General features: G+C 54.7%; 1 protein-coding gene across 1 annotated transcript in view; it reads right to left on the reverse strand.

Annotated features, from left to right (window-relative positions):
- Positions 1 to 9,675: 9,675 nt before the first annotated feature.
- MECP2 (methyl-CpG binding protein 2) overlaps positions 9,676 to 21,773 on the reverse strand; it is a 56,702-nt gene continuing 44,604 nt past the window's right edge. Inside the window, exons 2-3 of the mRNA XM_032846326.1 lie at positions 12,866 to 13,216; positions 9,676 to 11,533 (exon numbers count right to left, since the gene is read on the reverse strand). Coding sequence (XP_032702217.1) covers positions 10,450 to 11,533; positions 12,866 to 13,216 — 1,435 coding nt within the window. The 3' untranslated portion in view covers positions 9,676 to 10,449. The remainder of the gene's footprint in view (positions 11,534 to 12,865; positions 13,217 to 21,773) is intronic.

Here is a 21,773-nt window from a genome sequence, read left to right on the forward strand (position 1 = left end):
GTCGGCTGGCCCATGAGAACCATCTGGAAGCTGGTACGGCGGGCTGCCCCGGCCCAGAGCGCTGTTGGCCGCCGCCTCCGCCCCCCTGCATCGCATCTTTTCCACCCCAGGCCCCTGCTCCAGCAAGTGTTGGCGCTTTGCGGTGTTTGCAACTTTTCCTTCTCTGGCGCCCTCTTCCCACGAGCGCATAAAGCGGGTTTACGTCTCTTAAAGACAGGCCTTCGGCTTGTCCGCTTCCTCCCTCTCGCGCCGTGCTTCCGGCTCCCTGGGCCCTCCCCGCCCGTGAGGACGGCGGGCTCCCGCCTCTCGGGCGCCGCGTGCGCTCCTAGCCTGCCTGACGCCGTCTTGCCCACCCGCAGCGCTCGGCCGCCGCCGCCTTCCTCGCGCGGGGGGCGCTCCTCCATTCCCACAGCCCTGTTACCTGGCCGTTTCCCCGAACGTCTCCGGTCCATTCTTCCCCCAGCCCACTGCTCCCACGACTCCCTCCTCCCCTGAGGAGCCCCGGGAAAGACCCCAGCGAGCAGCCACAGGGCCTTCGTCTTCTTTTTGTCCAGTCGGACGAGCGCTTGCATGGCAACGGGTCTCCTTCCCTCACCACCCGCCCCCTCCGTCCTGGCCCCAGAGGGCTCCCCTTCGGGAAGGCTCTCCTCTCAAGATGGGCCTCCACGGGAGCCAGAGCCATGGCCAGTCCCAGCCTGGCCCCCAGCGGCTTCGCGCGGGGACGGCCTTGACGGAGACCGCGGGCTCGGGCGGGGAGCACGCACGTGCACCCACAGCTCTAGCGGGGCCGCGCCTCTGTCCTCCTCGCTCCCTGCCGGACAGCGGCTCCCAGGACGGGCCTGGCACGCGACACATGCCCAATACACACGGGTAGAATGCCAACCCTTTGTGTTCACCTTCAAAGCCAGGACGTTCGAGTGCACCTTCCAGCGGCTGTGCCCGCATTTATTTTCCCGTGAAGCTTGCCTCTGAGCGGTTGTTCCTTCCGCCTGCCGAGAACCGCTGTGGCCGCGCAGGCCGCTGAGTGCCAGGCTGGCAAAAGGTCTGCAAACCCCACAGTGATGACAGCGCCCCCTCTGGGCAGGGGGCCTGGTCAGCAGAGGCCACGGGAAGGTGTCAGGCTAGAGGTCCAGGGGCCAGAGCTTGGGGCCAGACAGCCAAAAGCACCTGGACAGAGGGGGCACCCTGCCACGGCCCTCTGGAGCGCGACACTTGTGCGGCTGTGCAGCATGGCTGCGGCGCGCTGGCCTCCGGACCTGGGGCTCGACGCCCGTGCCAGGTCCTTCCCAGCCTGCCACCCCAGAGCTCCCCATCACACGTGGCAGCAGTGTGCCTACGAAGGTGGCCTTGGAACCCAAGGGGAGGCAGTAAGTGTATGGAGCAGGCTGGTCTCTCCTCCCAAGGCAGTCCTGAGAGCGGCTGGCTGTTTGTGTTCAGGGACAGCCAGACGGAATCAGGAAACACAGCAGCATGCTGTCCTGTGAGCTGTCTGATAATGAAAGCCCAGACCTTGAGTCACTTTCACAGAGAGATTTATCGAGAATGCTAACAGCACAGGATACAGTACTTCCCAACAAAAGGTGCAAACGCGTCACTTAGAAAGGCATGCTGAGTATTCTTTGCTTTCACACGTATTAAAAAACTTACAAAAATAAAATAAAACTGCGTGCTGCCCATCTTTTCAAATAGTAAAAGAACCTTATGAAAAAAATCACTTGATTTTACAACAAAAGACACAAACGGACATTTTTATGTAAATTTATAAGGCAAACTCTTTATATAATAAATAGGTTACAGGGATTCAGTGGGGGGGTGTTTTTGAAACGTATACAGGTACATTCAGACAGGTTTACTGAAATGGTACAAATTTCCTTAATAAATTGCCTTTTGTTTTTAAATATATCAGTGCTTTCAGTCATTTGGCTATACACAAAGAACCTTTTTTTGAACACTACAAAAAAGCAATCAATATTTTTTGTTTTTAAAACGACCTACTTATTTTCTAAAGTAATTGTCCCAAAACACAAAAACTGAAGGTGAATGTGATGGAGGGCTTTGGAGACATCTCTAGCCAAGTCTGTCCTAGGCTGCTCCCTATCCCACACACACCTCTCTCCCACCCTCACTGGGCTTCCGAGCTAGAGCCCCTCTGTCTGGGGTGGCCAGTGTCACTGTGACTCAGGAGGGGGCAGCCACTTTGCCTGGTCCCTCCTGATACTAAACCCATGTGCAAATAGTCATGACAGTCAGCACTGTCTTCGCCTTTGGGGGGGGCTGGGTGCTAAGGGAGCACACATCTGTCCCTGTTCGACGAGCCCAAAACAATGTCTGGTGGGGGTAATGGCTTTTTTCAGAAGGATCTGCTTTGGCCAGGGGAAGGGAAGTGGGGTTTCTCATGTCCAAATTTTGCTGGGGATCAGATGACAGCAAAGAGAGTGCACCCCCTCCACCATCGTCACATCACCCAGGACGATCAAGAATCTGGAGGTCACGTTACTGTCGTGTACTCTGGGACTGGGGGGGATGTGATGGGGGGGGTCCTGAACGGTAATGCCCACCACCTGGCCCGTCCAGGAGGAGCTGCATCAGGTGGAGAGTGGCCCATCGGTCCTGTCAACACACACCTGACCCATGGCCACAGCGGAGGTCTCCAGGGAGATGGCCACCCGTATCCTGAGCTCTGCTCCTCAGGCCTGCCCTCCGCCTCTCCCACTGAGGCAAGGTCGGCTCTGTCGCACCCCTCCTGTCTCCCTTCGAAGAAACATCAACCTTGTCTGTCCTTAAAAATCATCACGATGCTAATAATCTCGGGGGTTGGGGGAAAGGCAACAGAATCCAGGGTGGAACAAAACCTGGTTTTGCTCTGACTTTGAAAATGGCAACACATCAGCTGTTTGGTCCGTTGGCTTAGGCTTAACTACTTCGGGTGGCATCTGGCTGCTCTGGGCCGGGGTCACCTCTTCGGATCTCCCCTCCTGGGGAAAAAGGACACCCCCTCTCATCTTGGTCACCATCCCCTCCCTCCAAATTCTTTTGTTTGTAAAGAAAAGGTGTCTAGAAGCATTTGTCTCTGGAACAATTACTTTAAACATGGTTACAATACAGACTTCAGTTCAAACACAGAAGAGATTTACTTAGCAAATTTCCTTTCACCCACCAAAATTACACAAATATAAGCCTCAACACCACAGTTAAGAGGACCAGTAGAGAGAACCTCATGTTTGGAACACAAAAGGAGAAATAAAAACCAAACCAAACCCAAACAGAAAAGCCCCAGAAGAAACGATGGAAGGATGAGGGAGGAGAGGAGAGCAAACACAGCACACGTTACAGTGTCCGGGTACACGGGAGCCCAGCGCGAGGAGAGGGCTCGGCACACATTGAGTAACAGTCCTGGTGATATTTGGTCAAATATTCAGCAACTACTGACTCTGGAGCGGCCGCTATTGATTGAAGCAGTGACAAATCGAACGGAAAAGGAGGCCTTGGTAGCAAGGGAAGGAGCAGGCTTCAAGTTCTGCAAGCCTTTTGCACTCCACCGTCCAGCTCCCCAGAAACACTCAACTGGGTGGGCCCTGCTCCGTCCAGGCGGGCAGGAGGTCACCGGGTGAGGCTAAGTTGGGCGCCAATTTCGGATCTCAGTCAGAAAGCGCACCCGTGGACACATGCGGACACCCACCTGTTAGCGGCAAGCAGCAGCAGCAACGGCCTCCTCGCCTCCTCCGCCCCCATCCCGGGCTGGGCGGGCAAGGACACGGCGACCCAGTGCTAATACTGAGCGCAGGCGGGAGGGGGCCCCACACTGGGCCCAGAGGCTGCCCCAGCTCGGGTCCTCCGAGGGGCATGCGGGCAGCCTGGCCGCCCGAACGGCTTACGAGTGTTTCTCTTTTGGTTCAGGCCTCAGAAGAAGTAATGACACAGGGAAGGAAGCTTTTGGCCCTGGTGATTATAATGCTCTCTGCTTTGGAAGAACGAGTTTCTGGGTGGTGGTGGTGGTTGTTTTTTTGGTGTTTTTTTTATTACTTAAAAAAACGATCAAAAAGAACTGTTACGGCTAAACTCTCTAGCACGTATTGCTCATTAAGAATTACAAAAGCAAATGCAGTTACTCGTAGGATTGGGGAAAAGAGAAAGGGTGTTTCTGGAGTCTTTGCTACCTCCTAGAGGGGACCCAGTGGACTCTCGTATGTGGTTGTGGGGTCCCTGGTGTCTACCCGGTGCAACTCACACATTCAGAGATGTGATGGGCCTCCCATCTGCCCTCCAGCCTCAGCGAAGTGGAAGCCCTACTGGCGGGGAGGCCTGCCAAGCTGGCTGGCTGTGCAAGACCGCTCTGCCTGCGCCCCTGGGAGGGCTGGGGGTGGGTCAGGCCAGCCCCTCCCCTGTGCACTCCAGCTGCCCCACGCAGAGGTCGCAGAGGGCCAGGTGGTACTAGCTACATTCCAGAATTTGCCAGGGCAAGGAAGCACTCCCACACCCGCCCGCTGAGGTGAACTGTCCCCCGCCAGCATCCCGGGACCTCTCTCACAAGCATGGGAGAAACAGTGCAAAACCCGGATGCTGCCCGGAGCCTCCTTCGCTTGGCACAGGGAAGCCCTTGAAAGAAGCGAGGAAAGACCACAGATCTGCTTGGACAGAGGAAGTGACCAGCAGACAGATTTGTAGTTTTTTTTGTGTGTGTTTTTTTTTTGTTTTTTTTTTGTTTTTTTTTTGTTTGTTTGTTTGTTTTTATTTTCCCTTGTCCTATGCTATGGTTATCAGAAATATTGTAATTAAGCAACAGGTATAATTTTAACAGGTGTGTGTGTGTGTGTGTGTAGCCACAAGCAAAATGAGTGTATAATTGTGCAATATACAGATATATATATATAAAAATTCAACTGCTCTGTGTGTCTAGTCGGTGCATTAAATAAAAGGGACAGAAAAACTAAAAGCAAAGCTAAAAAGCAAAACAAAAGCCCAGGATAGAGGAGACCAAGCAGGCCTATGCGTATAGCGTATAAGATACTGGATATAATCAGGGTCACCAGGAAGAACACCTTTGTCACTGGACACACAAACACTGAAGGGAGAGGGACTACCAGTGAGCAGGAGCCAAACCTCTTGGCCTTTTCATCTCATTGTCTCTCGCTGCTGAGGACCTGAGAAAAGGTAAGCTAGAAGGGGGGCAGGGAAGCAAAGGCAATTTGCAAGTTTCCCTAATGCTCTCCAGACTCAAAGGCCGGACTTCCCTTGGTGAGGGTCTCAGTACCTGCTCTTGTGCCTGCCCTCCCTCTGGCCCAGGGGCTCTCGCTGGTGAGGGGCGAGGGGGACACACACCACAGGACATGCTCAGGCCTCTGTCGTCACCTCTGAGTGCAGAAGGGCGCACCACTTCACCTAGACCCTCGGCTCCAAGGACAGCAGACCAGGGGGAATGTCCTCAGGGGACAGGCAGAGACCAAGGGGGAGACCTCACCCTCACCTTCCTAGTTGCGGGGGCGCTAGTCAGAACTCCCTTTTCCCCCAACAAATCAGTACTTGGGGCACATCCTGCAGAGATGAGAAAGGAGCAAGAAACAGGTGGTGCTGGGTGGTGAGGACGTTGCAGGCCTTTGGAGTCACTGGTGACACTCTGCTTCCCACACCAAGCGCTGGGCTTCTACAGCTTGGGGACCAGGCAGGCAGCCCCACAGGCAGGGGGCTCTTCAGTGCTAGGACGGCCCCGAGTCTCACATCCAGCTGCTTCAGGCTGGACTCCCCTTTTCCTGTAGCACAAACATGGCAGGCCAAGCTCCAAATATTTTTAGATCGGCAGTTTTGCAAAAGCTTGCTCTTACTCGTTCGGAAACATCGAAATGCAATTTTCTGCCAAATGTTGTCTAGGTTTTCCTTCTGAATTGTTGTTGTTCACTTTTCCCCCCTTTAATATGTAACTTTAGACCCTGGGGGAGGCAGTATCCTAGTGATATATAACAATTAGACTATGCCTCTTCTAAAGACTGAAACAGCATCTGAAAGAGAAAGACGCAAAAATGGAGACTCGACAAACCCCTCCAGAGTGGACGAGTTTACTGCTGGGGAGAGCAAAGGTGGGGCCCTTACAGGGAACAGAATAAGACCGGGAACGCGACACGGTGGGGCCACAGGGGCAGGGGCTCCACCACAGGCCAGGCGACACTGCCATGCTTGCCCCCTCCCCTGACACCATGAGCCAGGACTCTGAGAACTGGCCAGGAGAACACCCACAGGGCTCTAAACGCAGCTTGCCTGCTGAGGTCTGGGCTACCAGTCCCAAAATCTGTGCGTGAAACTCACATTAGGGAACAATTCGGAGCAACACTGACTAGAAAAGGGTTTCTCCAAGAACGGGCCCCGCAACCTTCCCTGGCTCCGCCCACCCAGAGCTCCAGATGCAGAGCTCCGGGAAGGGGGCGCGGAGCCTGGCTGCCAAGCTCCACCTGGTTATACCCGTGGCTCCCTCCTGCGCTGCCGCGGCTCACTAAGTTACTGAAATCCAGAGATCCTGTCAGCTAAAAAAGTCCTTTCCCCCCAAGCACGGTAGCTTGTTGCACGCTAGGACCTTCCTCCACGATCCCTGTCAGCAACCAAAAGCTGCGCGGAAGAGCAGGTGACAACCTGGGGCCGGTCCTGGGTTGTGGTGCCACCGTCTGCGGCCTTTAGCCTGGAATGGTGCCCCTGAACAGACTGTTGCCCACCCCCGCACAGGGGTCTCAGGAGTAGAAGCCTGGTGCCAGTTGTGGCCAGTGTCCCTGGGCCACCACCACGGCTTTCCCCTTCCCGGGAGCTGAGGGAGCTGAGGTCCTTGGGTAGTTTGGCACGGACGGACTGGGGAACGGGACATTTCTAGGTGTCGCCTGTGCCTTCTGATAATGGGAATAGAGTAGCAGCAGAAGGGAGCTGTCTTTGAGCCTGGCTGTGGCTCAGTGCCCTGGTTCACTACAGTGTCAAGGCCAGCGATTCCACTGGTTAGGGCAGGCCCACCAATGGGCAGGGCAGGGCAGAGCTGGGCTGGGCATTGTGGGAGGAGCTCAAGGGCATACAGCATTCTGTTGGGAGAGGAGGTAGTAACTAACAACTAGAACCAGGGCTGGGGAGACCAAAAGTGACTGTGACCTACCCCTACAAACAGGCGTCTGAAAGCTGTTGGTTAGTTTCTAAATTCTTCACACAGTCCCTAAAAGATGCCCCCAATCTTCGTGATGTTCAAGCACACACAAAATCAAGGTCACACCCCCAAACTGGGCTGGACATGGCTGGTGAGAATCCCATGGCCTGGCTTTCCCTCCAACCTGTCAACCTGACCCAGGACCGGGGTGGTACGGGAGCTGCAGGGCCCCTGCCTGCCAGGGCGACAAACCACCAAGGCGACCTGATTAATGGTGACTTACTTGTGATGCCTTTATTAGGTGAAGAAGAGGGAACGTGGAAGAAAGGGGAGGGGCGAGAAAACCCCAAGGAGCCTCAGGGGCTGCCTGCAGCTTTGGAACTATAAGGAGAAGCAGCTGGGAGCGAGGGGGCTGCAGGTCAGGCTGGGCCAAAAGGAAATGATACTTGAAACACTGCTCTCAACCACCAATGCCCAGTCAGCTCCTGAATGGTCTCAGGTGGAAGGGGGGCGTGGTGGGCCCGCACTCTTCTTCCCCGGACCAGACGGTACTGAGCCGATGGAGAGGCCGGATCTTGACACTGGTTCTGGGGGTCACATTCCACTGGACTAAGTTTAATGCATAAAAACCCAACCGACCTGAACGGACGGCACCTCCAGGACAAACTGGCCGGACACTGTACTCGCGTGGACAGGCATCCTTTGTGGGTGCCTGGAGTGCAAGGCCCCTTCAGGGTCAGGAGTCTTTTGTCCTTGAAGGAAGAGGGATCCTCAAGGACTTGCCCCCTCCTCCGACCCCCCTTCCCTTCCTGGGGAGGAGTCAGAAGTGAAGCCCAGAGGGCCAACAGCAGGGCGGGTCTGGTTGTGGGACTTGCTTTCGCAGCATAAGGAAATGGGTACAAAAATGCTGCAAAGGCCAACCATGATTCTGCAAACAGAATGCGGGCAAACTCCCTTGCTTCTAACCATTCTGGAAGAGACAAACGCGTTTTTTCCTTAAGCTACTGATTGGAACTGTCAGCTACGGTTCCTGATCACTAAGGGCTGGCAAGGAAGTGCTGGACGGTTAGGGTGTTTCACTCCTTCATGGTTACGCCGCAGTAAGGAAGCCAGGGGACAGTAACTGAAATACACGAGACAACACGCACTTGACAGTTCATGGCGGCAGCTCGCATGGGACGTGCTTGTGGGTGTTTCTGGAAGCATTAGACTGCTGTCTCACTTGCTACTTTGATAAGGTACTTCTCAGGTGGACAGATTTAGATACAAGAGACATCTCTGTAAACACAGAAAAGGACAGACCAGTATGATGACGATGTGCAGCTAGATAAGGACTTCCTGAACACAGAACGCAGGACGGGCTCCCGAACGGAGACTGAGCAATGAACACCCACAGCAAAGCCAAGCCTCTCGGCCCCCACACCGTCCCCCGGCACAGAGGTGGACATGTGTCATACGCTGGCCCCACCCATCTCCAGCCAAAGCCAGACGTCTCCCACCAGAGGAGAACTCATGGTTACCTTACAGGAGGAGCAGAGAGGCGAGGGGGAGTGCAGCTCAGGTCTGAGGCAGCTGCATTTCTTCCCATCGGCTGCACTGTCGCACCACACTATGCTAGCTGGGCCTGGCTGAGGCCAAGGTCAGGGCTGGGCTACTTGAGAACTATGGCAGGCCACGGGGACCTCTGTGCTACCCTCAGCTCCCAAATCCAAATCTGCCCAACTTCTCCTGCCTGTTTCTCTCGAGTAGAAGGTTGGGAAGGCCCGGAATCCAAGGTCTGCCCAAGGGAAGGGTGCTCCCTAAGAGAGCGAGACCTTGCTGCCCTCTTGCCCTTCGGAGAGGCCAAGGCCTTAGGGCCAGGAGGACTCAGCAGAGCCTGGGGCTTCCTCAGGGCTCGAAATGGGGTGGGGCTAGGGCTAGAGCTGGCAGTGGGAAGGCCAAGGGCAGGGTGTGATCTGGTGGCCTGAGCTGGCCAGCATCAGCTCAGGTAAAGCTGGGAGCTGTGGGTGCCTGGTACCGAGGGGATGAACAAGGAGGGGAAGAAATGAAAGGATGAATGAAAGAAGGCAGAAATGGAAGGACAGAAGAGAAAGCAATCAGGAAGTCCTTATAAAATTGCAGCAAACACTTAGAGTTTCGGAGCTTCGTGGGAACCCTATGTGCTGAGCCCACTTTAAAACAAGCGCAGGTACAGGTAGTTGTGAACACCGTCACGTCTGGTGGCTTGAGGGACACAGTGTCACCAATTCAAGCCCGTTTGCTCTCAGAGCATGTTTGTTTTGAAGTGGGAACATGAAGACTCAATAGTGCAAATAGTTCTAAGCTGTCCCTAAAGGAGTAGAATTGGAAAGTTTTGGAAGAACATTTTCCCCTCTTTCCCCCGGCACCCCAACTTGCCCACTAGGCCTCTACCTACCAGCCACAGACTGCTCTGAGTGACTAGGAATTCCATCGGCCCCACTGCCCTCTGCCACCCGGAGAAGCCCAGGAGCTCGGGGCCAGCCTGCCTGTGCCTCGTCCTGTTGCTTCCATGCCCCCACCCCCCTGCTCTCTCTCTCTCTCTCTCTCTCGTGCCACTCACTGGAGAGTGGCCCTGTGCCGTCCTCTCACCTGGCTCAGGCCAGTCTACACCCAGCAGCACAAGGACTGACCCCTTCCTAGCCAGGCCAGAACTGGAGCAAACAGGTGCTACTTCCCTGTCCTGTGAAATGTCCTAGTCAGTTTTGGGTTGGGACTAGCGTGGGGCCGGATTTGTGCCACCACGGGTGAGATCACGCAGGGGCTGTAGCCACTGGCCATCTCTGTCTTTTTTTCTAAACGATCCACCTGTCTCTCCTGCCTCACACCTCCTTGTCCCCATGTGGGTGGGGATGGGGAAGGCGGGGGAGCCGGAGGGTGGGGGTGGGGCAGGGTTGGGGGGGAGAGGAGAGCGGAGACGGGGGCACCCATGGCACTCTCTGTCCCTAATGGCCACATGGGGGGGGCGGGGTGAGGTCGGATGGGAGGGGAGGCGCAGGCATACCCTAAGAAGCCTGGTCAACAGCTTGTCTGGTCAGTAGTATCTGCAGCAAGCCTTGTTGAAGGAGCCTAGTTTAGAAAAGTGCAAAGCTACTTCTGGCCCTGGTTAGGTCTTCAACCTGACTGTGCTTGTCGGTAAGAAAAACATCCCAATGCTCCAACTACTCCCACCCTGAAGCCACGAAACTCTAAGTTTACTGAAAGAAAAAAAAATATTTTTTATTTCAGTTAATCGGGAAGCTTTGTCAGAGCCCTACCCAGAAGGAGAAGAGACGACAGCTGCCTTTATTCTTGTTGGTTCGCTCCGCGTCCGCCGGGTAAAGTCAGCTGACTCTCTCGGTCACGGGCGTCCGGCTGTCCACAGGCTCCTCTCTGTTTGGCCTTGGCATGGAGGATGAAACAATGTCTTTGCGCTCTCCCTCCCCTCGGTGTTTGTACTTGTCTGCGGCCGTGGCGGCGGTCGCGACCGCGGGCTGAGTCTTAGCCGGCTCCTTGGGGCAGCCGTCGCTCTCCAGCGAGCCCGCTCTAGCCATCTTCTCCTCTTTGCAGACGCCGCTGCTCAAGTCCTGGGGCTCAGGGGGGCTGGCGGGGTCCTCGGAGCTCTGCGGCTCGGGCGGGGGCGGGGGCGGGGGCGGAAGCAGCGGCGCCGGTGCCTTCGGGGGCTCCGAGTGGTGGTGGTGGTGGTGGTGCTCCTTCTTGGGGGGCGACGAGGCGCTGCCGCCGCGCCCCTTCGGGCTGCTCTCCTTGCTCTTCCGCCCGGGGCTCTTGCAGGTCTTCAGTCCCTTGCCGCTCTTCTCGCCCAGGGTGGACACCAGCAGGGGCTTGACCACCTCCTTCACGTCGATGCTGACGGCCTCCCGGGTCTTGCGCTTCTTGATGGGGAGCACGGTCTCGTGCACGGAGCGGATGGAAGACTCCTTCACGGCTTTCTTCTTGGCCTCGGCGGCAGCGGCCGCCACCACACTGCCTGGCTTGCGCCCCCGCTTCTTGGGAATGGCCTGGGGGTCGGCCTCGGCTTTTCGCTTCCGGCCAGGGCGTTTGATAACCATGACCTGGGCGGACGTGGTGGCCCCGCCCCCTTCGGCCCTGCTCCCTGGTGAAGCTTGAAAAGGCATCTTGACGAGCAGCTTCCCGGGACTTTTCTCCAGGACCCTTTTCACCTGCACACCCTCTGATGCCGCTGCCTTGGGTCTCGCAGTGCCGCTGCCTTTGGGGCGTCCCCGGCCTCTGCCAGTTCCTGGAGCTTTGGGAGATTTGGGCTTCTTAGGTGGTTTCTGCTCTCGCCGGGAGGGGCTCCCTCTCCCAGTTACCGTGAAGTCAAAATCATTAGGGTCCAGGGAGGTGTCGCCTACCTTTTCGAAGTACGCAATCAACTCCACTTTAGAGCGAAAGGCTTTTCCCTGGGGACTGTGGGGACAAACGGAGAGACAGAAAGAATGATTAGAAGCTTCCACACTACTGTACAAAGATGAGGCAGAGCAGAAGACGGTGAACTCTGTGACAGCACCTTCTGCAACTGATCTGCCTGATGACGTGACTGCATGAGAGTCCCATGAGAGAAAAGCCAAAACAGGCGAAAACTAGAGGGGCATGGCCACGGTCACACACGAAGTGACTGGGTCGGTGGGCACCTGCAGGGTGTGCTCTAGTGACTGGACAGCTGGGTGCCGGCTGCTCTGCAGCTGCTGCCCGGACGTCCCTGAGGGTCCACCTGCCACTAAGGCCCCTCCTCTGGCCCCCAAAGGGGCCTGGCCTGGGGACCCTCCTGAGCCATCAGGCTGAGGGGCCACTCTGCTGGCTGGGGCCTGGGCCTGGTCAGTAAATAGAGTACTCCTTTGCCGGAACCTGGGCATGCCGCTTAGCCTCTCTGGGATCGGCTTCCTCATCTGTCCGCAGGACAGTGCTTTGCTCCCCCTTGTCAGAGTTGTTGGAATCAAACGAGGTTGTCTGCAAATGTCCTTCCAAAACCGTTAACCTTTTCTGGATCGCTAAGGGCCGGAACTGAAACGTACTTATTCAGTCCTCCTCTGAAGCTCTGCCTTGGAAGCTGCTGTTTGGACACAAAATGCCCAACGAGCAGACCAGCTCAAAGCGGGACAGCACACCAGGGACAGCTGCAAAGGCACACGGAGAGATGGAGAGGATGTCTCACGGAGCGGACTGAGCCCTGTGAATTCCTACTTCTCCTGGGTCATGAAAGACACGTCACAGAATGACTCCCAGGAAGGAGAGGAGTTTAACAGGTTCTGAGAAGAGCCCCTCAGCTGGCTGTTTTCCAGCGAGGAAATAAATGGGAGGAACCCATAGAGCTCCGTTTGCCTTCCAAGCACAGGCCACTACACGTGGCAGGTCCGGCCTGAGCAGGGCCTTGTGTCCTCAGTGTTTCCCAGGGGACCTCTCCTGGTGTCCTCCCCGTGGCCCTGGGGAGGCTCTACTGCTCTGCTACCTGCTGACAAGACCTCAAGGGCTGGTGGCGAGAAGTCGCACTCTGCTACCCTGTGTCCATCTCACTCAGGGTGGCGAGCTCCACACACCATCGTTCCAATCGTACCTGCCGCGGTCTGCAAGTGGTCTACTGAAGCCCGCAACACAAGAGGGGGAGACGCACACATTTTCCTGCTCTACAAGCAACATAGGACTGCCACTCTAAGGGATCCCCACCAGTGTCTTAGCACCTGTCCCTGACCTCCTGCCAACCCAGCCTTCCCTGCTCTGCAGGTGGGAGTCGCCCCTACTTACTTGATCAAATACACATCATACTTCCCAGCGGAGCGGCCCGACTTCCTTTGCTTGAGCTTTCGGGTCCAACCTTCGGGCAGAGTGGGGTCATCGTACATGGGTCCCCGGTCACGAATGATGGAGCGCCGCTGTTTGGGGGAGGCAGAGGCTTCTGGGACAGCTGGGGCCGAGCCCGAGCCTTCTGAGGTCTCCGCTTTGCCTGCCTCTGCCGGTTCAGCGGAGTGGTGAGCCGGGGGCTGCAGGGGCTCATGCTTGCCCTCTTTGTCTTCTTTCTTATCCTTCTTCACCTTTTTGAACTTCAGGGGTTTGTCCTTGAGGCCCTGGAGATCCTGGTCTTCTGACTTTTCTTCCCTGAAGTATTAAATAAGCATGTAAGTGCCACAGGGAGCACACGAATTTCTCGAGAAAGCGGGCGGCGGCAGGCAAGGCAGGGCTCTGAGAGCCAGGGCTGCCCTGCCGCTGCCGCCTGCCCAGGTCCTGCTGCCACTCCCCTTCATGGATTTCTTTAGGGCCTTGGGGCTTTGCCCGACCCGTCCTGTGACCACTTGGGAGTCCCCCTCCTAGCATATAGGAGAGTGAGCAGCCTGGACAGGGGACAACTTCCTGGGTGGAAGCAGCGTGTGGCTTCCTGGTGCAGCGCCGTGGAGGGGGCCACCTTACAGACTGTGCCCAAGCGCCCCCGGGCCGGGTGGCTCACAGGAGGCCCCTGACTGCCAAAGGGGGCTGCCCACCCAAAACGCGGGCGGGCGGGGCTCCTGTGCGTGCAGACCTGGCCTGGGCGTGACTCTGGCTTCAACAGTTTAAGTTTCCTCAACTATGTGCTTGGTAAAAGCCAGTCATGGGGCACAGCACGACTTACTGACGGTGACAGAGCCTCAGGCTGCCTACTTGGGAGGCGGGCACGGCACAGCGCTGTGGAAAGAACAAGCTTCGGAGCCAGACAACCTGAGCTCAAATCCTGACTCTGTAATTTTAAAACATGGGCCCAAGCAAGTGACCTCAACATCCTGTGCCTTAGTTTCCTCATCGTGACAATAGGTACCAACACCCCAGAGGGAGAGAAGTCGCAAAGGCGCTACGTAAACACTGGCCAACTCGGGCAACCAGAAACTGCTGCCCAGGGTTCCGGAGTGAGAAGAGAAGCCATCCCGGGTCTGGTGAACTTTTATCACTGGACGTTCCCTTACCACGTGACCGACCAGCGGAGGAAAGAGCAAGGACGAAGGCACAGAAGCAGACCTCCCCGCCCCGCGGTGGGCGCCTCCCGTTCTCCCGCACTGACAGAGCGGCTCCTTTCCTGGACTTTGGCTCCACAGGGCAGGGTCCCTTCCTTGCGTGCACTGGAAATGACCATCATGAGGCCCCGGACCCTGGAATCAGAGTCTGGCCATGATGTTCTCAGGGCAGGGCTAAGAGGGCAGAAACACGACCTGGGCTGGGGAGGCTCGGAAAGAATCATGGGCTTGGAATCGGCTGTCTGCTGGCCTTTTGGCAATTCATTCTATTTTTTTTTAAGATTTTATTTATTTCAGAGAGAGAGAGCAGGAGAGAGGAGAGGGTCAAGAGAGAGAAGCAAACTTCCTGACCATCAGGGAGCCTGATGTGGGACTCCCTGAGCCGAAGGCAGACGCTTACCCGACTGAGCTACCTAGGCGCCCTTGGCAATTCATTCTAGAAAAGAATAAGACTATTCTTGTCCTCAGTATCTCAGCCCTAGAGCTGCCCTGTCCCACAAGGCTCGCGTCAGTACTGGTCACTGCCTCCTGGCTGGTCTACCCCAAGCAACTTCCCCCTTGTTCACACTGTGGAGACTCCAGTGAAGGCACTGCGGTGCGCACTGGAAACCAGACTCAAAGAATATGGGTGAGCTGCCAAAGGGGGGTTCGTATCAGGACTCACTTGGCACCATGAGGACATGCCTTTTCTAAAAGGCTCAGGTCAGGGGTCTGGAAACAAAACTGCCCCTAAGTTCCTCCCTACCCTGGGTCATCCCCTAGCAGTTCAGGGCTCTAACCACGGCTGCCGGGGTCACCCCGATTCAGCCCGTGGCCCACAGATCTTTTCCTGCTGTGAAGTGAGGGTCTCTAATCTGCTACAGCACAGAGCTCAGTTTTCAATTCTCACAGTCTTAACGTCTCGGCAGGAAATGAGGAAGACTCTTGGGAAGGTAGGTGTGGTCTGTGGCCTGCATGCCCCATCTGAGAGGGGAGAGGGAGAGCTTGCCAGAGGCACAGAGGCAGATGGACTGGAATGACCACTTCTACACAGGCCACCAGAGGGGCACTGCTGAAGGCCACGGCTGCTCCCTAAACCTGGACAGTCTTGGAGTCAGGGGACAACACCACACCCACGGGAAAGATCTCTGACTCCTCCAGAACGCTCATTTATATGCCCCAAACAGTTTAACCACCATAAGGTCAAGTAAAAAACCACATGCCCCAGCAATGCCTCTTAGAAACAATCAAGAGTATCAACGCCATCAGCGGCAATCCCTTCTAAAACTCTACCCTAGAGAGACAACCCCAGAAATGCAAAACAGCAGGTATATGATATTTGTAATGGCATTGTTTTTCCTGCCCCAATGCTGCAGATCGCGCGGAGCGCTGCCGGCAAGGGCTGAATGAAGGGCTGTCACTAAGCCTACAGCCGGGTAGCCACGCAGGAGAGGCTGCGAAAGAGCACCCCGGCTCACCCACACTGTCCGCAGCCTCTCATGGAAGAAACGAGGGAAGAAGGGCTTTCTAGTCCCAGGGAGGGTGAGAATGAGGTAAGGTATAGGCGTGAGGCAAAACCTCTCTGAATCACGTGGAAGTTTACATAACCAAAATGAAAACAAAAACAAATGGTAACAAAACCCTACTATACGGAAGAACGCAAGCACAAACACATGAATTTAACTATACATCAAACTGGTACCATACCATAGAGAAAAGATTTATTTCAAATACCTCTGACCACAGTGCTCTGCACATCCTTGGTGGGACGTATTTTAAGGCCTAATACGGCCCCCAAGCACAGGGAACACACCCCGTGTCCATGGAGGGAACCAGGCTGGCCCTGAGAGAAGTGGGTGGTTGTGGTTCTAAGGTGGCCTGTAAGGGTAGAAAGGCAGAGGAATTCTTGGACGGAGAAAGAGAAAGTCAAAGGACATAGCTGCTGGTCTGGCTGAAAGGGCTCCTTGCACTAGGTGACACTGTGACAAGGTGAGTGTCCAAAACAACAAACTGACTGGAATACAATGAGGAACAAAAGAAGGAAAAGCCTACAGGAAGCAAGGGGGCAAGTCATGTGGCTCCGTGCCAGAAGGTTCTGGGTAGCAGAGAGGCCTCAAGGGGGATGTGGATGGCTCTGTCAGGGTGCTACTGGGGAGCCCTGGGCAGGGGAAGGGATGAGGGCTCTTATCTTCAGAGGGTCACTCTACTTGCTAGGTGGAAAGCAGACTTCAGGAAGCCAAAAAGGAAAGCAGGGGGACCGGTGGCCCAGGGTGGGGACAGTGGAGGATCTGGGAAGTAACCAGGAGGTGGAGCGACAGAGCTGAAGACAGGCTGGTGTGGGTGAGGGGAAGGGATGAATGAAGGATCATGGCCAATGCCTAGGAGGACAATGGTGTCACTGAGGACAGGGAAGCCTGGGCCAGGAATAGGTGGGGGTTACAGTCACGTCCATGGTTAGAAGTTCGAGGACAGGAGAATATAGCTCTTTGATACTAGCCACTGAGGAAAGACCCAGCTGTGTCCAGACTCTGACTTGGCCCTAAATGAACTGTCTTGAGTTTTCCTTTTTTTTTTTTGGTAAGTTTTTTCTTGTGGTAAAGCATTCATAACATAAAATTTACCTTTTAAACCCTATCTAAGTGTATAACAAATGAACTTTTAATAGCACCAAAGGTGAGGACTAAAAGAACTTTTAACTCAATCGTAGTATTTTAGTTCTTTTAAATTAAGATTACTTGAACCAGGGGCGCCTGGGCAGCTCAGTGGGTTGAGCCTCTGCCTTCGGCTCAGGTCATGATCTCAGGGTCCTGGGATCGAGCCCCGTGTCTGGCTCTCTGCTCAGCGGGGAGCCTGCTCCCCGCCCCCCACCTGTCTCTCTGCCTACTTGTAATCAAATGAATGAATGAATGAATGAATGAATAAATAAATAAAAACTTTTTAAAAATTACTTGAAGCGGTTATGACAATATGGTGATATTCAAATCTGTTCACCGAGGGGGTACCCAGGTTTGTCACTCTATTGTGACTGCTACTTCTCTGCAAGAGCAAACGACAAACACCCACAAAGCACCCTGGAAGTCAGTCCACTGGGTGGGGACTGGGGGTAAAAATGATGCAAAACAGGAATCCACCTGCTCGGTCCCAGGGCAACCCGACTCCCTAAGGCCTCCTCACCCCACCAGGGGGTCACAGAGTTTGCTGAAACACACATTAAAAAAGAAAAAAACAGCCCTCTTCATCCTCCTTTGAATCAGACTATACACCCCCCACACACACATGCACACGCACACACACTCACAAACCTGAGATGAGTAGGAGAACTGAGCAAACACCTAGTTCACACGTTCGTTTATTCTGGAGTTGAGAGGATCCCCAGAAAAGCCACCCATCCAACTCGTCAGTGCTACAGATGAAAAGAAAGAGAAGGACACGAAGTTCCCTTCTGCGCTCGGGGAACTTGTGTGCGGTCCTGGTTGAGCTGATGTACGTTCGTCAACCGCCCTTGCCCTGAGCCAGACTCTGCCAGGGGCTGGAACAACACGGCAGAATGGCCATCATTCTCTGGTATTCAAGAGCCCCCAGTTTAGTCAGGGGGACAAAGAAGTAACAAAAGAACAGTGATACCCTTCCCTGTTCTGGGGCCAGGGGAAGCTCAGAGATGGGGATTCCCTGGAGGAGGAAGGCCTGAGCTGGGTTTCCAGGGTTGAGGAGTTCTGCTGGCTGGCAAGGAGGGCTCAGGACAGACCAGTGACAGCGGGCAGTCGTATGAATAGCTCTATCCCTAGAGGGAGGAGTGACTAATGACTCCTACCCCGTGTCACCAATGGCTCTGGGCTGGCCTTCTCTCCCATATTCTTTTGGATTAAGATGGCACTTCTGAGGAGCCTTCCCCAACCCTATGAGCAAGAAGACCCTATGCCCCCCCACGTAGTTGGAATACACCACTACACAGGTCAACCCCTCCATGCCCTGATAGCGAGGGCCTTCTTCACGGTCTCTCCATTCGACGCACAGTGCCAGGCACAGGAGCACCACGTGACAATCACAGCCCAGAGGCTGTACTGCCTTTGCTTCTTTTGATGACTGTATCCCTCTGATCAAGAGCTTCGAGGAGCGGGGGCTAGGCTTAGCACCCAAAGCAGGCACGGTCTGAGGAAGTGAATAAAAGATGAGTTTGGGTGCTACCATCGCCTGCTGAGCACTGGTGAGCTGGGCAGGCAGAAGATGAGGCTGGGGCAGTAAATGAGGGCCTAGGAGAATGGGCAGTGATAATCTGTGGTGACGGGGAGGACAGGGTCACGGGGACAGCATGTGGGGAATGGAGTAGGCTCCTTGAGGGTCAAGAGTGCACTGTATGCCCCTGGGAGAGCCAGGCTCGAGCAGCACTTCTGAGGGCAGCACAGCGACAGTGACTCAGGGAAACGCGCAGTGCTCAGGTGGCAGCACGCTGGGAAAGCGGGGGAGTGGGGTGGGTGACATCAATGGAAGTGGAAACTGTGCAGGTTGACAGTGGTATTTTGAAGCAGTTTCGGGCAAGTATTCCAACGATTAAGGAGAACACTTTCACATTATATGAATACATTAAGAGGGAAAGCTAGAAACCTTGTTCAAGTGCCTTCTTTCAGTGGCTCAAAGAACCACAGTGGTGTTATCCTGCATACAGTACAGCTGTGAGTGCGAAGGAAGGGAAGGCGTCAGGGTTCTTTCCCTGTGTTTGAAGAAAAATCATTGTAAGGGGCACCTTGCTGGCTCCGTCGGAAGAGCATCTGACTCTTGATTTCGGTCGGGGTCAAGAGTTCCAGCCCCACGCTGGGTGCAGAGATGACTTAAATTAAAAAAGAAAAGAAAAGAAAAGAAAATCACTGCCAAAGGTGGCCTTGCCTAGGCTCCCACTTCAAGCGTCACAGGAACTGTGCAACAGGACCCGCACAGCGTTGCGGGAAGCGTGCGTCTGTGGCTCCCGCGGGAAACGCTCGGCTGACGGCGATACGGGCTGCGAATGCCAACAGCCATTTCAGTGTGTTATGTCTCTTAACCAGAATTTTAACCAGAATTGTCAATGACTCTGTTAGTGAGCTCTAATCACATAGCTTCGGCGTGGTCTACCCCTCCCATTTTCCCCGTAACAACGCTTACTTTTTACTGTGTGACTTGTAGAACGCAGGAGTCTTTCAGGAACGCACGTACCACACTGAAGCACAGGGGCCCTCACAAACCTTAAGTATCTATGAGGCAGGAAAGAAGGCTCTTGAATAATAAAACATCATCTAGTAACTGTGCTTCTAGAACACAAACGTTAGATCAAATCTTTCCTTTAATCTAGCGAAGGAAAATCAGAGTTGCAGGCATCTTGCTTTCAAGCCGCGTTACTGTACCCCAAGGGGCCTGGCAGAGAGAACTGCCTGTACTTTCTTTCACAAGGAAAGAAACCTCCAGTAAGCCTGCAGAAGGCCGCCCTGGGAAGCTGTACCTGGCGCTCGTGTGACCCCAGGCGCCTGTACGTTACAGGGGTGCAGGCAACCGACAGCTGGCAGGTGCGGCTGGCCAGACACCTGGGACTGAGGAGGGGCTACTCAACCCCTGAGACTTTCAGATGAAAAAGAAACCAGGTGAAAGCAGCAGCTGACAGGTGTTTTTCACTTCAATTGGAATCCAGCCTCCTCCCGAGTGAGCTCCCGGGATCCTTCCAGAGGCACAGCAATATCCTGGCCCCATTTCAGTCATGTTTGCACAAGGCCAATTTCAGGATACAGCACTTCTCGGCACGGTTCATTTCTCGTCACCCATTCCACTGAGCTGCAGAAGGGAGGCCGAGCCCCACAACGAGGCCATGACCCACGGGGCCAAGGCGGGGGCTACTCCCCGGGCGAATGGTCGGGCACCAAAGGAGAGAAACGGCCGTCTTGCAGCGGCTACCTCCACCCTGCCACGTCGTTCACTCCGTGCCTCCAACCCTCTCTGCCTCCAGCACGCGCTGCAGACTCCCAGAATCAAGGAGGCTTAAGGCAGCTGCGCCTGGAGATGCCAGCTGCAGTCCCTTTAAAGATCTGAGAGAAGCCCAACTGGCACAGGAAGAGAGCGTCTCGGTGGTCTCTGGGGAGCAACAGAGCAAATGGGGTTCAGCTCCAAGGCTATGGCAGTAGAACCCGAAGTTCAGCGGCTCTGAATTCCGTGTATTTTTAAATACTTCAGCTTTCAGGAGATGCAAGAGAAGCTGTGTTTTGAAAAGCTAAATAAAATACAGCTCGTGACCGTCAAAGGGAGCTCCCTCTGCAAATGAAGGCGCTGGGGCCGTACGACAGATCTCACGTCCACGGCATGCGTCCGTCGCACAGGGGGAAGAAAAGCAGGTTTACACAAACACTGCGACCGCGGAGAACGGCCAGGCAGTCCCTCTAAAGGTCAAACACAGAGTTCCCACAGGACCCAGCGTCTCCACTCCAGCTGTAGACCCAAGAACCGGAAACAGGGACCGGACGAACCGCACACCCGTGCTCACGGCAGCGTGGTACACAGCAGCCGAGATGCGGAAACGGCCCAAGGGCCCACGGACAGATGACTGCGCAAGCAAAACGTGGTCCATCCACACAATGGAACATTATTTAGCTTTAAAAAGAAATGAAATTCTGGCACAGGCCACAACATGTATGAACCTTGGGGACACTATGTGAGTGACATCCGTCAGCCACAAAAGGACAAATGCTACCTAATTCCATTTACATGAAATGTTTCAAATTGGCAAACCCATAGAGAGAGCACATCAGTCATTACCAGGGGCTGAGGGTAGTGGGTAATAGGGAGTGACTCCTAATGATTGTCGAGTTTTGGGTATGTGTGTGCATGTTTTAGTGGTGATAAAATGTTCTGGGACCAGATAGAGGTAATGGCCGCGCAACACTGTGGACGTACTAAATGCTGATGAACTGTTGACTTTAAACGGCTGAATTTCCCGGCATGTGAATTGTATCTCAATTTTTCTAACACCCCACTAAAATGACAGCTGACTCTATTACCATAAATCGTAAAGGTAGGTTTTACGATGCCCAAGCAGTGCTCAGGGCCCACAGTGGTGTCCAAACAACCCTGTCTGGCTACAGGCAGAGCCCAGGCAGCCAACGCTGCCGCCCATCTGAGAGAAAGAGGCCCGCGCAGGACGGAGGGCGATACACGCCAGACTAGACCAGGCCGATGTGCATGTCATCTCTGAAGCCCAGGACATGGTAACCATGGCAGCTGAAAAGAATTTAGTAAAGGAAGTTTAATGACATAAAAAAGTTTAATGACTAGGCATTCAGCCAAGTTGAAGGCTGCTGGCGAAATATTCTGAGGGCATTTGATCAATCTTTTTTTTTTATTGTGGTACAATGCATGTAACATAAAATTTGCCATTAGCAGCACTTAGTACATTCACGGAGTTGTGCAACCGTCACCACTAGCTAGTTCCAGAATATCTCATCACCCCTGGAGGAAACCCCATATCCATTAAGCAGCTACTCGCCCAGGTCGCCTTACTCCCAGCCCTCAGCAGCTACTAATCTGCTTTCTGCCTCTCTGCACTTGCCTATTCTGGACATTTCATATAAATGGAATCAAATGAGAGATGGCCTTTTGTGACCGGCTCCTTCCACGCAGCGTCACGCTTTCTAGGCTCATTCGGGTTGCAGTGTGCATCGGGACTCGATCCCGTCGTTCGG

The sequence above is a fragment of the Lontra canadensis genome, unplaced genomic scaffold (genome assembly GCF_010015895.1).
Source record: "Lontra canadensis isolate GAN:19392208 unplaced genomic scaffold, GSC_riverotter_1.0 scaffold174, whole genome shotgun sequence".
NCBI classification, from domain to species: domain Eukaryota; kingdom Metazoa; phylum Chordata; class Mammalia; order Carnivora; family Mustelidae; genus Lontra; species Lontra canadensis.